The sequence below is a fragment of the Lepidochelys kempii genome, chromosome 5, assembly GCF_965140285.1.
Source record: "Lepidochelys kempii isolate rLepKem1 chromosome 5, rLepKem1.hap1, whole genome shotgun sequence".
In the NCBI taxonomy this organism is placed as follows: Eukaryota; Metazoa; Chordata; order Testudines; family Cheloniidae; genus Lepidochelys; species Lepidochelys kempii.
The window spans coordinates 47912305-47928368 of NC_136384.1; the positions used below are offsets into that span (position 1 = coordinate 47912305).

The 16064-nt window shown below is 40.1% G+C and overlaps 1 protein-coding gene across 5 annotated transcripts in view; it reads left to right on the plus strand.

Annotated features, from left to right (window-relative positions):
* The window catches only part of POC5 (POC5 centriolar protein), a 49276-nt gene that overhangs the window by 13889 nt on the left and 19323 nt on the right, over positions 1-16064 (plus strand). For all 5 annotated transcript variants that reach the window (XM_073344218.2, XM_073344221.2, XM_073344219.2 and 2 more), the window contains 2 exons: positions 12608-12804; positions 14369-14545. In XM_073344218.2, coding sequence (XP_073200319.1) covers positions 12608-12804; positions 14369-14545 — 374 coding nt within the window. The remainder of the gene's footprint in view (positions 1-12607; positions 12805-14368; positions 14546-16064) is intronic.

Consider the following 16064-nt stretch of genomic DNA (forward strand, 5'->3'; position numbering starts at 1 on the left):
ATCCTACTTAAGCTTAATTCTTACTAGATTTAACTTTCCACCATTTGAGTGTGCTGGGGACTATTCCTTATACCATCTCTAAAGTTTTGTTTGTGCTTATTTCAATTGATAGAATAAGTGAAATTTAGGTGCTTGTTGATCCTCCTTTCATAGGTGTGTGTTTTTTGTTAATTTTTTTTTTAAACACAAGCGTAAACTGACATTACATCCTTCCCCTGGAAAGCCTTCTGATTTATTATCCTGACAATCTTTCTATTCCCATGCAGTTCATGTGGAGAAGCCAGAGTATATAGATTCCAAGGCCAGAAGGAACCATTATGATCATGTAGTCTGACCCCGTATAACATAGGCCATAGAACTTCCCTAAAACAATTCCTAGAACATCTCTCTTAGAAAAACAGCCAATTCTGATGTAAAAATTCAGTGATGGAGAATGCACCACGACCCTTGGTAAACTGTTCCAAGTTAATTACTCTCACCATCAAAAAGTATGCCTTATTTCCTTCTGAATTTGTGTAGGTTCAACTTCCAACTATTGTTTGTGTTATAAATTTCTCAGCTAGCTTGAAGAACTCATTATTAAATATTTGTTCCCTAGGGAGGTACTTATAGGCTAATCAAGTCACTCCTTAACCATCTCTTTATTAGACTCAAGGAGCTCAATCTATTTAGCTTATCACTATAAGGCATGTTTTCTAATAGTTTAATCATTCTCATGAGTTTTTTCTGAATCCTCTTCAGTTTTTCAACATCCTTTTTGAATTTTTGACACCGGAACTAGAAACAATATTCCAGCAGCAGTCACACCAATGCCAAATTTAGAGGTAAAAATAACCTCACTCCTCTTCGAAATTTCCCTGTTTATGCATCCAAGGATCGCATCAGCCCTGCTGACCACAGCATCACAGTGAGCACTCATCTTTAGCTGATTATCAACCATCACCCCAAATCTTTTTCAGAGTCGCTGCTTCTCAAAATAGTCCCCCATCCTGTAAGTATGGCCTACATTCTTTGTTCCTAGATGTATATGTTTACATTTCACCATGTTATAAAACATATCGTTTGCTTGCATTCAGTTTACCACGCAATCCAGATTGCTCTGAGTCAGTGACCTGTCCTATTCATTATTTTCCACTCCCCCAATTTTTGTGTCATCTGCAAACTTTATCAGTGATTTTTGTTTTCTTCCATGTCATTTGATAAAAATATTGACTAGGGTAGGGCCAATAACAATCCCTGCTGGACCCCATTGGAAATAGACCCACTCAATGATAGTTTCCCATTTACAGTTACATTGAGACAAATTAATTAGCCAGTTTTAACCCATTAAATGTGCCCCCACGTTCATTATATATTATAGTTTTTTTAAATCAAAATGTCATGCAGTAGCAAGTCAAATGCCTTACAGAAGTTTTTAGATGGGGTAAGATCCAAGTTACCCGGGAAAGAATTTTCTGTAGTATCTGGCTGATGAATCTTGCCCATATGCTCAGGGTTTAGCTGATCGCCATATTTGGGGTCGGGAAGGAATTTTCCTCCAGGGCAGATTGGAAGGCCCTGGAGGTTTTTCGCCTTCCTCTGTAGCATGGGGCACGGGTCACTTGCTGGAGGATTTTCTGCTCCTTGAGGTCTTCAAACTACAATTTGAGGACTTCAATAGCACAGATATAGGTGTGAGGTCTTTTTTAGGAGTGGTGGGTGAAATTCTGTGGCCTGCATTGTGCAGGAGGTCAGACTAGATGATCATAATGGTCCCTTCTGGCCTAAATATCTATGAATCTATGAATCTATGAAGTCTAATATATTATATCAAAACTATTACTTCTGTCAGACAAACTTGTCGTCTCGTCCAAAAAAAATCAAGTTAATTTGACAGGATCGGTTTTCCATGAACCTGTGACAATTTGCATTAATTACATTATCTTCCTTTAGTTCTGTATTAATCGAGTCTGGTATCAGTTGCTCCATTATCTTGTCCAGAATCGATTTCAGACTGACAGGCCTATAATTACCTGGGTCATTCTGTTTACTGTTTAAAAAAAATTGCACATTAGCTTTCTTCCAGTCTTCTGAAACTTCCCCAGTGCTCCAAGGCTTACTGAAAATCAAATCAACAGTCTGAGCTCCTCAGCCAGCTCTCTAAAAACTCTTGAATGCAAGTTATCCAGACCTGCTGATTTTAAAATATGTCTAACTCTACTAGCTTCTGTTTACTATCCTCCAGATATACTAGTGGAATGGGAAGAGTATCATCACCACCATATGGTGAGAATATATCATCTGTTTCTTCCCCCCAAATACAGGGCAGAAATATTTATTGAACCCTTCTGACTTTTCTGCATTATTATTATTATTATTATTATTATATTATTATTTTATGATTCTACCATTTCCTCATAGTAATAGACCAATACCACTGTTGGGGTTCTTTTTGTTCCTAATATATTTCAAAAACTCCTTTTGTCCTTATATCTGCTAGGCTTCCTTTATCAATTTTCTACAATTCCTAACTTCTGATTTATATTCATCACTATCAACTTCCTCTTTCCTTCATGTTTTTTTTTTATATATATATATATTTTATGTGTGTGTGTGTGTGTACACACACACCTGCCTTCACTTCCCCTCTGAACCAGGTTGGTTTTTTAAACAAGTCCAGCCTTCTCCCTTGATTGTGGTTTGTGATTATTTATTTATTTATTTATTTATTTATTTATTTTTGGCGGGGGGCATCTAATAGGGTGTTCTTAAGTGATTCCCGCTTACTCACATTTTTTTCTGATTTACATTCTTCCTCACAGAGGATTTGGCTCATAATTGTTTTCAGCTTTGTGAAATTGGCCATATTTAAGCACCGTGTGTGTGTGTGTGTGTGTGTGTGTGTGTGTGTGTGTGTATATGTATGTGTGTATATATATATATATATATATATATATATATATAACAAATAATAATGTTAATGGTCTGGGCTTTATTCTCCTTGCACATTATAAATGCAATCCAGTTATGATCACTTGTACCTAAGCTACTATTCATTTTTAGTTCTCTGATCAGTTTTTCTTTATCATAAACTAAGAGATTTAAGACCTATTTCAATGCCTTGAATAGGGCCAAACTCTTTTGGAAATTACCCTGCTTGTTCGTAGCCTTTGTCTACATAATAGGTATTTTCAGATGTTCTCCCACTGTTGATTTAGCACCGGTGCAACTCTACCAGTGCTAGGAATGCTAGTGGTGTACAGCCCAGTCACAGAGGGTTTTACTCCAGTATCATCTTAACCCAGTTCTGAAAATGCCTTTCCCTGCTTTACCCTAGAGAGCTTATCATTCTGAGCACCAGGGGTGTTTCAAAAGACTAAGGGGGGATCTTCAACAAAAATTCTTGTGCCACTCTGCTCCCATTTGGTCTTTATCTATAGCTGTGTTATGACAGTAAAATTCTCAAGACCGGGTTCTATAACTTTTTTTTTAACTGCCTGCACAGGGGGGAAGTGTACACCTATGTTGTATATAATATTAAATGGCTGGAGTTCTCAGTATTCTTGTTTACCCAGCTTCCCCTCATTTTTTAAAGTTTATTTTTTTTCCCCACCCACTAGATTTTTGAACTTGAGGGCAATTGGAATTGCAACTCTTACAAGGCTGTGTTCTATACGGTATGTATGAGGGATAAGTGTGTAGGTGGCTCCATTGGTTACTGTTTTTTTCAAATAGTTGCATGACTTTTGGAAGCATGCATTTCAAGTCAATGAGTGTGGCTCTGCAGAGGTGATATACTGTAGATGTAAAACTTCAATTGTCGTAACCTTTGTTAAAATAGTTTTCACAATAAATAATAGTTTCCAGTCAAATAAGAAAACGACTCCGAATAAAACATGCTGTGCTGTTAAAGCCAGAGTTCAGAGGCTTTGGAATTTTAAAAATTAACATTTAGTTTCCTGTTCCGTGTTATCAGTGTAGTTAATTGGATCTGAAAACTTGAGAGACTGGAACAAGACATTTCTTGTATCAGAGGTGTACAGTGGTGACTCCTCTCCAAACAGTTGAGAAGTGAGTTCTCTTTAGGCTATCAGTCCTCAATACTGACCCATTATATACCACATTTGCAGTTTACTTAACAAAATTCTCTCCCTGAATGTTGTTTTTAAAAGTTGATAATGTGCTTAGAATGTAAACCGGGCACCCCAGTGGGCCTGAACTCCCAGCTCATTTAAGAGAATATGATGGACCTCCAAAATCTCCCCCCCACCCAGCCTTCCAAACCCCTAATCATTTTAGTTGTGCTTTTCTGAACCTTTTCTAATGCCAGAATATCTTTTTTTAAATGAGGGGACCACATCTGTACTCAGTATTCAAGATGTGGGCGTACCATGGATTTATATAAGGGCAATAAGATATTCTCCGTCTTATTCTCTATCCCTTTTTTAATGATTCCTAACATCCCGTTTGCTTTTTTGACTGCCGCTGCACTCTGCGTGGATGTCTTCAGAGAACTATCCATGATGACTCCAAGATCTTTCTCCTGATTAGTTGTAGCTAAATTAGCCCCCATCATATTGTATGTATAGTTGGGGTTATTTTTTCCAATGTGCATTACTTTACATTTATCCACATTAAATTTCATTTGCCATTTTGTTGCCCAATCACTTAGTTTTGTGAGATCTTTTTGAAGTTCTTCACAGTCTGCTTTGGTCTTGACTATCTTGAGCAGTTTAGTATCATCTGCAAACTTTGCCACATCATTGTTTACCCCTTTCTCCAGATCATTTATGAATAAGTTGAATAGAATTGGTCCTAGGACTGACCCTTGGGGAACACCACTAGTTACCCCTCTCCATTCTGAAAATTTAACATTTATTCCTACCCTTTATTTCCTGTCTTTTAACCAGTTCTCAGTCCATGAAAGGATCTTCCCTCTTATCCCATGACAACTTAATTTACGTAAGAGCCTTTGGTGAGGAACCTTGTCAAAGGCTTTCTGGAAAGCTAAGTATACTATATCCACTGGATTCCCCTTGTCCACATGTTTGTTGATACTCCCCCCCCTCCCCCCCCCCAAAAGAACGGTAATAGATTAGTAAGACATGATCTCCCTTTACAAAAACCATGTTGACTTTTGCGCAACAATTTATTCTATGTGTCTGTTGTTCTATGTGTCTGAGAATTTTATTCTTTACTATTGTTTCAATTAATTTGCCCAGTACTGATGTTAGACTTACCAGTCTGTAATTGCCAGGATCACCTCTAGAGCCCTTCTTAAATATTGGCCTTACATTAGCTATCTTACAGTCATTGGATACAGTAGCTGATTTAAAGGAAAGGTTACTAACTATAGTTAATAGTTCTGCAATTTCACATTTGAGTTCTTTCAGAACTCTTGGGTGAATGCCACCTGGTCCCGGTGACTTGTTACTGTTAAGTTTCTCAATTAATTCCAAAACCTCCTCTCGTGACACTTCAATCTGTGACAATTCCTCAGGTTTGTCACCTACAAAAGACTGCTCAGGTTTGGGAATCTCCCTAACATCCTCAGCTGTGAAGACTGAAACAAAGAATTCATTTAGTTTCTCTGCAATGACTTCATCGTCTTTAAGTGCTCCTTTTGTATCTCGATCGTCCAGGGGCCCCACTGGTTGTTTAGCAGGCTTCCTGCTTCTGATGTACTTAAAAAACATTTTGTTATTATCTTTTAAGTTTTTGGCTAGCTGTTCTTCAAACTCCTTTTTGGCTTTTCTTATTACATTTTTACATTTAATTTGGCAGTGTTTATGCTCCTTTCTGTTTACCTCGCTAGGATTTGACTTCCACTTTTTAAAAGATGCCTTTATTTCTCACTGCTTCTTTTACATGGTGGTTAAGTCACGGTGGCTCTTTTTTAGTTCCCTTACTGTGTTTTTTAATTTGGGGTGTACATTTAAATTGAGCCTCTATTATGATGTCTTTGAAAAGTGTCCATGCAGCTTGCAGGGATTTCACTCCAGTCACTGTACCTTTTAACTTCTGTTTATGAACCTCCTCATAGTTCCCCTTTCTGAAATTAAATGCCACAGTGTTGGGCTGTTGAGGTGGTGTTCCAACCACAGGAATGTTAAATGTTATGGTCACTATTTCCAAGCGGTCCTGTTATGGTTTTCTCTTGGACTAGATCCTGCGCTCCACTCAGAACTAGATTGAGTGTTGCCTCTCCCCGTGTGGGTTTCTGTACCAGCTGCTCCAAGAAGCAGTCATTTAAAGTATCGAGAAATTTTGTCTCTGCATTTCTTCTTGAAGTGACATGTACCCAGTCAATATGGGGATAATTGAAATCCCCCACTATTATTGAGTTTTTATTTTGATAGCCTCTCTAATCTCCGGTTTCAGACTAGCAGTTGTGTTAGTCTGTATCCGCAAAAAGAAAAGGAGTACTTGTGGCACCTTAGAGACTAATAAATTTGTTAGTCTCTAAGATGCCACAAGTACTCCTTTTCTCTAATCTCCCTTAGCATTTCATCGTCACTATCACTGTCCTGGTCAGGTGGTCGATAATAGATCCCTACTGTTACATTCTTATTAGGGCATGGAATTACTATCCATACAGAGTCCATGGAACATGTGGATTCATTTAAGATTTTTATTTCATTTGATTCTACATTTTTTTTCGCATATAGTGCCACTCTTCTCCCCCCCCCCCACCTCCCCGCATGTCCTGACCTGTTCTGTCCTTCTGATATATTTTGTACCCCAGAATCATAGAATATCAGGGTTGGAAGGGACCTCAGGAGGTCATCTAGTCCAACCCCCTGATCAAAGCAGGACCAATCCCCAATTTTTGCCCCAGATCCCAAATAGCCCCCTCAAGGATTGAACTCACAACCCCGGGTTTAGCAGGCCAATGCTCAAACCAGTGAGCTATAGATTGTGTCCCATTGATTGATTGTCCTCACTCCACCAGGTTTCTGTGATGCCTGTTATATCAATATCCTCCTTTAACACGAGGCGCTCTAGTTCACCCATCTTATTATTTAGACTTCTAGCATTTGTGTACAAACATTTTAAAAACTTGTCACTGTTTATTTGCCTGCCCTTTTCTGACGTGTCAGATTCTTTATGTGAATGTTTCTTGTCTGATCTGGCCCATACTTTATCCTCTTCCGTCCCCTCCTCCTGACTAAAACCTAGAGAATCTCTACCAATAGATTCTCCTCTAAGAGAAGTCTCTGTCCAATTCACGTGTGCTCCTGCAGCAATCAGCTTTCCCTCATCTCTTAACATTAAAAAGGTTGCAGAGCAGTTTTTAAACTAAGTGCCAGCAGTCTGGATCCACTTTGGTTTAGGTGGAGCCCATCCTTCCTGTGTAGGCTCCCACTATCCCAAAAGTTTCCCCAGTTCCTAACTCGCTCCTCTCTACACCATCATCTCATCTAAGCACTGAGACTCTAAAGCTCTCCCTGCCTACCTGGCTCTGCATGTGGAACTGGAAGCATTTCTGAGAATGCCACCATAGAGGTCGTGGATTTCAGTCTCTTTCCTTGCAGCCTAAATTTGACCTCCAGGACGTCTCTTCTACCCTTCCCTATGTCATTGGTATCTACATGTACCACGACCACCTGCTCATCCCCAGCACTACACGTAAGTCTATTTAGATGCTTCAAGAGATCCGCAACCTTCGCACCAGGCAGACAAGTCACCATACGGTTCTCCCAGTCATCACAAATGCAGCTATCTATTTCTAATGATCAAATCTCCCATTACTAACACCGGCCTTTTCCTAATGACTGGTGCTCCCTCCCCCAGAGAGGTAACCTCAGTGCGAGAGGATACCTCAACATCATCTGGAAGGAGGGTCCCAACTATGGGAAGGTTTCCCTCTGTTCCCATTGACTGCTCTCCTTCTCTAGGCCTTTCATTCTCCTTAACAGCGCAGGGGCTGTCTGACCAGAGGTGGGACAAATCTACAGTGTCCCGGAAAGCCTCATCAACATACCTCTCTGCCTCCCTCAGCTCCTCCAGTTCCGCCACTCTGGCCTCCAAAGCCCATACACTGTCTCTGAGGGCCAGGAGCTCCTTGCACCGAATGCACACAATGCCACCCGCCCACAGAGCAGGCAATCATACATGCTACACTGAGCGCAATAAACAGGATAGCTCCCACTCTGCTGCTGGGCTTCTGCCTGCATTTTCTCCTACAGCTACCTAGGTTAATGATAGGATTTTTGTTTAAATCAAGAAGTTTTGATTATAGTTTAGTTTAAAGGTTTTAAAGAATGGCAAGTGTACCTCGCCACCTTTCCACTCCCCTTCCAAACTCCCTCTTGAAACTCCCTGTTAACGGTCCCTGGTTGCAAAGCTCCCTGGCCGCTTGCTCACTGCTTTATAAAGCCCTGGCCTTCTTGATAGCCCCGCCCCCTGACTAAGGCTCAGCCAATGAACAGAGGCTTCTAGATTTCAAGCCTTGTTTAGAAACTCACAGTTTCCAACTGCCGGCCACAGCACATGGTCCTTCAGACAGACAGACAAACACAAGCTCAGCACACAGCAAGTAACCCCCAAACACAAACACGCACTACAGACAGCCACTTACCCCGAGGGTCCTGTATTTGCTCCTCCTTCACCTGGAGAACTCCCTCTCAAAGCTTCCTGTTAGCGGTCCCTGTTTACAAAGCTGTGATGGCAAGGATAGAAGGTATAGTTTTTTCAGGATTGAGTAGGTGGTGGATTTATTCTCAAGTAATAGGCATTCTCCTACTGCAAGTATAATAATCTTCCATATGTTTACTGCGTAGTTAACCACTTGTGTTATTTGGCATGACTTGCTGTCCCTGTTAAATCTCAAGCATTAAAGGGAATGTAATGACTAAAAGATTATTGATTTTATAGGGGTCTGTTAAATTGCAGGATAGGAATAGAAAGTAACAGTTTCTATCTCTAATGTTCATGGCATAATGTAGCAAAAGCAAAGGTGTGTGCAGAAGTAGTATTGGGCAATCGTATTGGGAAAGGTGGAATAGGAGGACGACAGCATGAAAAATTGGAAGAATTTGATAATCATGCAGCTGGGTAGTTATGACAAATCTGGAAGGCCAAGAAAAATGCAAAAGTTGAATGTACTTTGGAAATGTATGTATAATTTGTATAAATACATTCATATAGTGAAAAGGAAGGTAAATTTGCAGTGACGATTAAATAAAAATCAAAGCTAAAAACCTATACTGCTACTAAAATATGGGAATACACCAATTGTCCATCTAGCCTAATATCCTGTCTCTAACTGTTACCTATATGAAATGCTTTAGAGTAATGTGAAAACAGAATAAAAGGCATCTGGCAAGCTATGCAAAAACATATAATGGAATATGTATATCTCCCTAAACCAAGTTGGTGATTTAATTTATGCCTTGGAGTGTGAGAGACTTTTTAATTCTTGATTTCAGATGCTAATCTGAGTTTAAATGTTTTCCTGCTTGGAAGGAAATATCAGTCCAGGGAAGGCATTCCTGCTGACACCACTCACCCTCAGTGCCCTAACTTATTTCCCTGAATGGCCATAATGTAGAGTCACAATCGAGTCCCAAAAGACTGCTAGCCAACTTGCCTTGGGTAGACTGAAACACACATTTTCTGGCTCCGTATGCTCAGTCTATCAGATGCTGCTGCTATTCAAATGAACACAGAATTCAAGACTAATATTAATTATGTACAGTAGAACCTCAGTTACAAACACCTTGGGAATGGAAATTTGTAACTCTGAACAAAATGTTATGGTTGTTCTTCAAAAGTTTACAACAGAACATTGATTTAATACAGCTTTGAAACTTTACTGTACAGAATTAAAATGCTGCTTTCCCTTCATTTTTTTTTTTAGTAGTTTACATTTAACAGTACTGTACTTGTTGTTTTGGGGGGGTTTCTCTCTCTGCTGCTGCCTGATTGCATACTTCTGGTTCTGGTATGTGGCTGACTGGTCAGTTTGTAACTCTGGTATTTGTAACTCTGCGGTTCTGCTGTAATTCTATTTTCTGTTCCCTTAATAGAGCCTGGCTGTCTTGTTTTTTTTGCTCCACGGCAGTTGCAACTTAAATGGATCTTTGCACTGATAATAGTGACTGTTTTCTCCTCCCCCTGAAATATTTCTGTTCAGTGTACGTTACTTTTTGCTTGTCTGTGCTGACTTTCTATAGGTCCTTTCAGAGTTAGCAAAAACTCTTCCAGTACACTAAATATTTAGAATCCAAATGATATTCCCCAGCCAGATTGTAATTATAACATCTCAACTTTTCATTTACAAGACAATGTCCATTATATGTTAAGTTTCAAAAATCAACATTATCTTGCAATTTTCTCTATACACACACCCACCCACCCACCCACCCTCAGAAATGTTGAGAACTAAAATAAAACACAAATGTGTGAGACTTCTCCTTTCCCTGTGTACAAGAAAAGAGACATTCTATCCGGGGCTGCTTTTTAATACCTTTTTAAAAATTAGAATTTGTTCTTGTCAGGGGGTGCTCCCCTGTCGCTACACTGGTGCCTCCCCTTGGTCACTCTGTTGATTACCTCTTGAGGTAGACATCCTCTGGTCTGCAGCTCCTCTTTTGCTCCAGGATCCTCAGTGTCTCCTTTGTGACCTAGCCCTCCAGCTAGGTCACTCAGCATTCCCCCTTCCGGGGGACAGTCCATTAGCAGTCCTAGGCAGTTTTCCCATTCACTGCCTCAGGTCTATGCTATGCGGTGTCCGCTAGGGGAACCTGGGCCTGCCCTCTTCTCAGTGTTCCAATCCAGGGACCCTCAGCTCAGTGGTTCTGGGCTTCCTCTTTCTGCCCTCGCTGCTCCTTCCCTGGACTGATTCCTACACTCTGGTTTCCCCCATCTCTTTCTCCCCGCCCCCCTTCCCAGGGAGTGACTGCTGCCTGATTTCCAAGCAGCCCAGTATGTAGCCTGCTACCTGTCTTTATGGGCCCTGCCTGTTCCTGCACAGGTTAGCCTCTCTCTAATTAACTGCCTCTGGTCTAAAGCTTCCTCTCTTTGCAGTCAATTATCTGATTGGGTCTACCTGGCCCTATTCTGTTCTTGCAGGGCTAGTGTAGGGATCTCCCCCATCCCAGTTCTAAATATAACACTAACAGAAATTTTCCAATGGCTATGCTTTCCAATTGCTCTTAAAAATATTGTTCATCTTCATATTGTGAACTTGGGGGACTTGTTGCATATTTTAGTTGTTCTTTGTGTATAAGCATATTTGCCTTTCCTGAATTAAGTAAAGTCCAGTCCTACTTCATCTTCAGTCTGTCTCCAATAGTTTCTTGGCATTTATTTATCTGTATTGCAGTGGCACCTAGTAGCCCCAACTCACAGTTAGGACCTATTGTGTTAAGGCATGGTGCAAACTCATAGTAGGATACTGCCTGCCCCAAAGAGTTAAAAATCATAACAGGCGATCAAGTCAAAGGGTGCCGGAAAGGTAGGCATTATTTCTTCCATTTACAGCTGGGGTACCAAGGCACAGAGAATCCAGTGTAATGTTTCATTTATTTATGGAGTGCTGTTTATGTTGATACCATGGTATCATGAGGAGGGCCATATACATATCTGAATGTATAAATAAAGGTACACTGTACATTGCAAACATACAAAACATGCTCCCTGCTCTGAGGCGCTTACTGTCTAATGTAGATACAGTAGAACCCCATTTATCGGACCCTCCATTATCCGGTTCTACATGGAAAACCAGTGCACACAGGTCCAGAAAGTCGGTGGGGGGGGTGGGTCTCTCCTGTGGCACTGCAGCATTTCGCTTTCCCATTCTCTGGTTATCCGGATTTTAGATTATCCAGTCTGGCCCCAGTCCCAATTAGATCGCATAAATGGGGTCCTGCTGTATTATGAAACCTGGGGAAACAATTCAGAAAATGGTGAGGGTAATGTTTAAATGGAACTCCACTTGACATGATTTTCTGAAAGAAGTTTTTCAAATAGAGGGAAGCTTTCTGCATCCTTGTAAAGATGGTTTCTCAACACTAGAAAATTCACTTGGTCCATAAACAGTGCTATGTTTTGGCATAAGTGACCTTGAAAGTTTCTGGTTTTAAAGAGAACAATACTTTGACTTGGGAAGCATAGTTCATTCTTTCTAAGAGTAAAACTTATCAGCCAACTGCTGTTTTACAGATGTTCATCGCTTAGGATATGTCTACACTGCAGCTGTAGTACTTCCCAGTACTGCAGTGTACTTCCCAGCATGAGCGGACCTAGCATGCTAAAAGTAGCAGTGTAGCCAGGGGGTAGCTTGGTGCCTGAGCATGTACCTAGGGTGTCCGAACAGGGGTGTGTACTTGCGGGGGCCTGACCCAAGCTGCCACTTGGGCTGCCGCTGGCTAGGCTAATATTTTCGGTGTGCTGGTCTGAGCAGAGTTAGTATGTCTGTCTGCCCGCACTGGGAAGCGTGCTCCCAGATGCAGTGTAGACATACGCTTAGAGGCATACTTTTGAATAGGGTTTACATGCATAGTGAAGGAAGATTTCTGATGACATAGGGCTTTTGTATACCCAACTTCTGACTTGCCTCCTGAATATTCAACAGCTAAACCCTTCAAAGAATCAACTTTTAACCTTTTTGTTTTATTTTTAGTTTTAACACCAGTAGAGGGACCTTCTCGGGCAGACATGGAAGGACTTTGCCCTGTTCGTTCAGGAGAGACTTCTTCACAAGGGTCCTCATCTGGTCCAAGAGAGATTGATGAGACTATGGTGACTGAGTTAACTATTTCAGATGAAAAAGTGACCCAGATAGAAAGCATACTTGATCTCTGGAGTGGAAGTCTTAAGGTATTAAATTTGTGCTAAATGTAATATCCTTATATTGAGCAGATGATTATTGTGGCATTTGTAGAAGCACAGGAGAAAATATAATCTAACTACATTGGGAAATCGATGTAACTTCTATTGCTTGATAGCTAAGCAGTTGAAAACCTACTGGACTGGCACAGAGATGGACTAATAATCTGTTTGCCTTTGACTAGCGAACACTAAATGCTCCAAGAATCAGTTCTGTTCATGCAGTGGAAGCTATAAGTGTGTCTGTATCTGTGGTCCCAGAAAGATCCTTACATTTCAAGCTCTGTGGATGTGCACAGGCTGGATCAGAACTGCCAATCAAAAACATAGATCTAAAACATAGATCAAATGACAGGTTTCAGAGTAACAGCCGTGTTAGTCTGTATTCGCAAAAAGAAAAGGAGTACTTGTGGCACCTTAGAGACTAACCAATTTATTTGAGCATGAGCTTTCGTGAGCTACAGCTCACTTCATCGGATGCATACTGTGGAAACTGCAGAAGACATTATATACACAGAGACCATGAAACAATACCTCCTCCCACCCCACTCTCCTGCTGGTAATAGCTTATCTAAAGTGATCATCAAGTTGGGCCATTTCCAGCACAAATCCAGGTTTTCTCACTGCCCCACCCCCCTCCAAAAACCAGAAACGAAAAACCAGGCGAGTGAGTTTGTTTGTGTGTGTGTGTGTGTGTGTGTGTGTGTGAGAAAACCTGGATTTGTGCTGGAAATGGCCCAACTTGATGATCACTTTAGATAAGCTATTACCAGCAGGAGAGTGGGGTGGGAGGAGGTATTGTTTCATGGTCTCTGTGTATATAATGTCTTCTGCAGTTTCCACAGTATGCATCCGATGAAGTGAGCTGTAGCTCACGAAAGCTCATGCTCAAATAAATTGGTTAGTCTCTAAGGTGCCACAAGTACTCCTTTCCTTTTAAAGATCAAATGGGAATGGGTGGAGCAATAGTTGTATTCTTCCATCTCCCACCTGCAATCAAGCTCCACCCACTTGAGACACCAGCATGAGACTCCAGTCACAGTAGAATGGGTCATATTTTAAACCTCTGCACATTCATGTTCTGTTGGATTTCTCAGGATTGGCTCCTTTTCAGTGGAATTTGTAACATCAATGGGCTCTGCTGGACTTCTTTGAGTTTGGCTCCGAGTGAAGCTGGATGCCCTGCAGGGGTGGCTTCCTCTTAGTGGTGCTCAGTTACCCAAGCTCCTCTCAACTCCCTTGTTGGCTCCACTGGCTAGATTAAAATGGTACTTTTCCAAGTGTCACTGGTTGTGGCACCAAAATGAAATATTCTTAGTAGATTGATCATGATTTGATTCTCCTCCTCCTATCTTACATGCTTTTATTAGCAGTCTAATAATTAAATGTTTGTATTTAAGTTATCATAATTAGATGTGTCTGTCTGGTAATTGGACAAAGTTGTACATGCAAGGTTCAGTGTAAATTTTGATGTCTGATTAGCTGCCATGTGTTCTAGGATTAAAAGACTTGGAGAGGATAATTTTCCTAGTTTAATTAGTGCTACCCTTTTCAGACAAATGTTCTGACTGAACTCAGAAAATGGAAAATGACTTTTATTGAACATCACAAGCTGGAAATGAGACAAGAGAAAGAGAAACATGCTGCACATGTGAGACAACTGAACAATCAGATGGAGAACCTGAGAGAGCTGCTACATACTTATGAAATCTCCATTGGCAGAAAGGATGAGGTAACAGTGTTCTTATTCTGTTCTGTCTTCTATTTTTAGAACTCTCTGAGATTTGAATCTTTTTAATTGTACTTTCACATCAGGAACTTGTTTTGCAACAGATAATTTATACACTCTAAACTTACTTGCTTAGTCAGAAAAGAAGCATCAGGGTATTTCAAGCCAGTCAGGATTAACTTTAGCAAGGGTAGACTCAAACAACATTATCAGTAAACCACATAATTACTGTGCATTCTCTAATACTAATAGGGAAATTTTACTGTTTTGTCCCTAATTTATGGTTTCTCTTCCATGAAAATAACACTGTTTTGGATTAGTAATTACAAATCGCTTCCACTTACCTCATCCCTTACAACCAAGTTGGTTTAAAGGCTTTAATTAATTTTTTTGTGTAGATTGGATGGGTCTCCACATAATCTTTCAAATGGGAAGAAATCTCTTACATATTTAGGGGGAGTTTTCTTTTAAGTATGATCTGATATAAAATGAGCACTATGGTTCTGTGGTCTTAGAGTAAAAATTTCCTTGCAGCACCTATACCAATTGTCTTGAATTCAACTAGTATTATACAGATAGGTATAAAAGAGTAAGAACTGTGGGAATCTTGCAATCATATGCCACTTTAATCCCCTCTTCTACATAATAGCATTTAAAACCTTCACTTGAGAACACTTCAGCTGAATTTTGAATTTTAACAATTTATTTTGAAAATACTCACAAACACCCATTGAAAGACAGTACGTAGAAAGAGTAAAAGTACACTCCCCGGATTCACTGGACATACACAGAGCCCAGTTACGCAGACCATGTACATTCAATTGCTGCAACTGCATACAAATCCCATATTTGCCAGTGGAATTTCACTTGCATTCAGTCAGGCCCACAATCCTTCCAATGTATTCCATTTTGATATATTTAGTTCCAGATGGAGTAATTCAATGCAAAAATTATACTTGTATAGCACTAATATGAATGTATTGGAATTGCTGGTGATGCATTTACATTAACACCTCTACCCCTATAAGACTAACTCTTCCTCACCAAATCGCGTCTATCAGTATCCTTTATGGAGCTAATTGTGTAATGATAATGGCATATTTTGATTTAGTTGTAGATGGGTGTTCTGCTTCCTCACTTCAGTGCATGATTTGGTGGAATGAATTCTAAAATATTGGTCCATAGGCCTTTTTAGAAGTTGACCTAAATTGTTCACTGCTTTAACCTTTCTCCTAACAAGAATGGCAAAGTCTTAAACTTCAAGTAGTAATCACCTACCAATTTCATAAATAAAAATTGTTCATAATTTAGGTTCTTGCTGTAGTCTTAAAAACCTTATAAAGATCTATCACTGATTTTTCTGTCTTAATAGCAAGAAGTATTTAATGTTTTTCATTTACAGCAGCTGCCTTAAACTTGTACAGTTTTAAGAAGTTGGTAGTGGCTATATGTGCCACTGTAAACACAATAACAGGCAAAAATATTGCCAACATGAAAATCAAATAGCCTGTAAACTACTAAA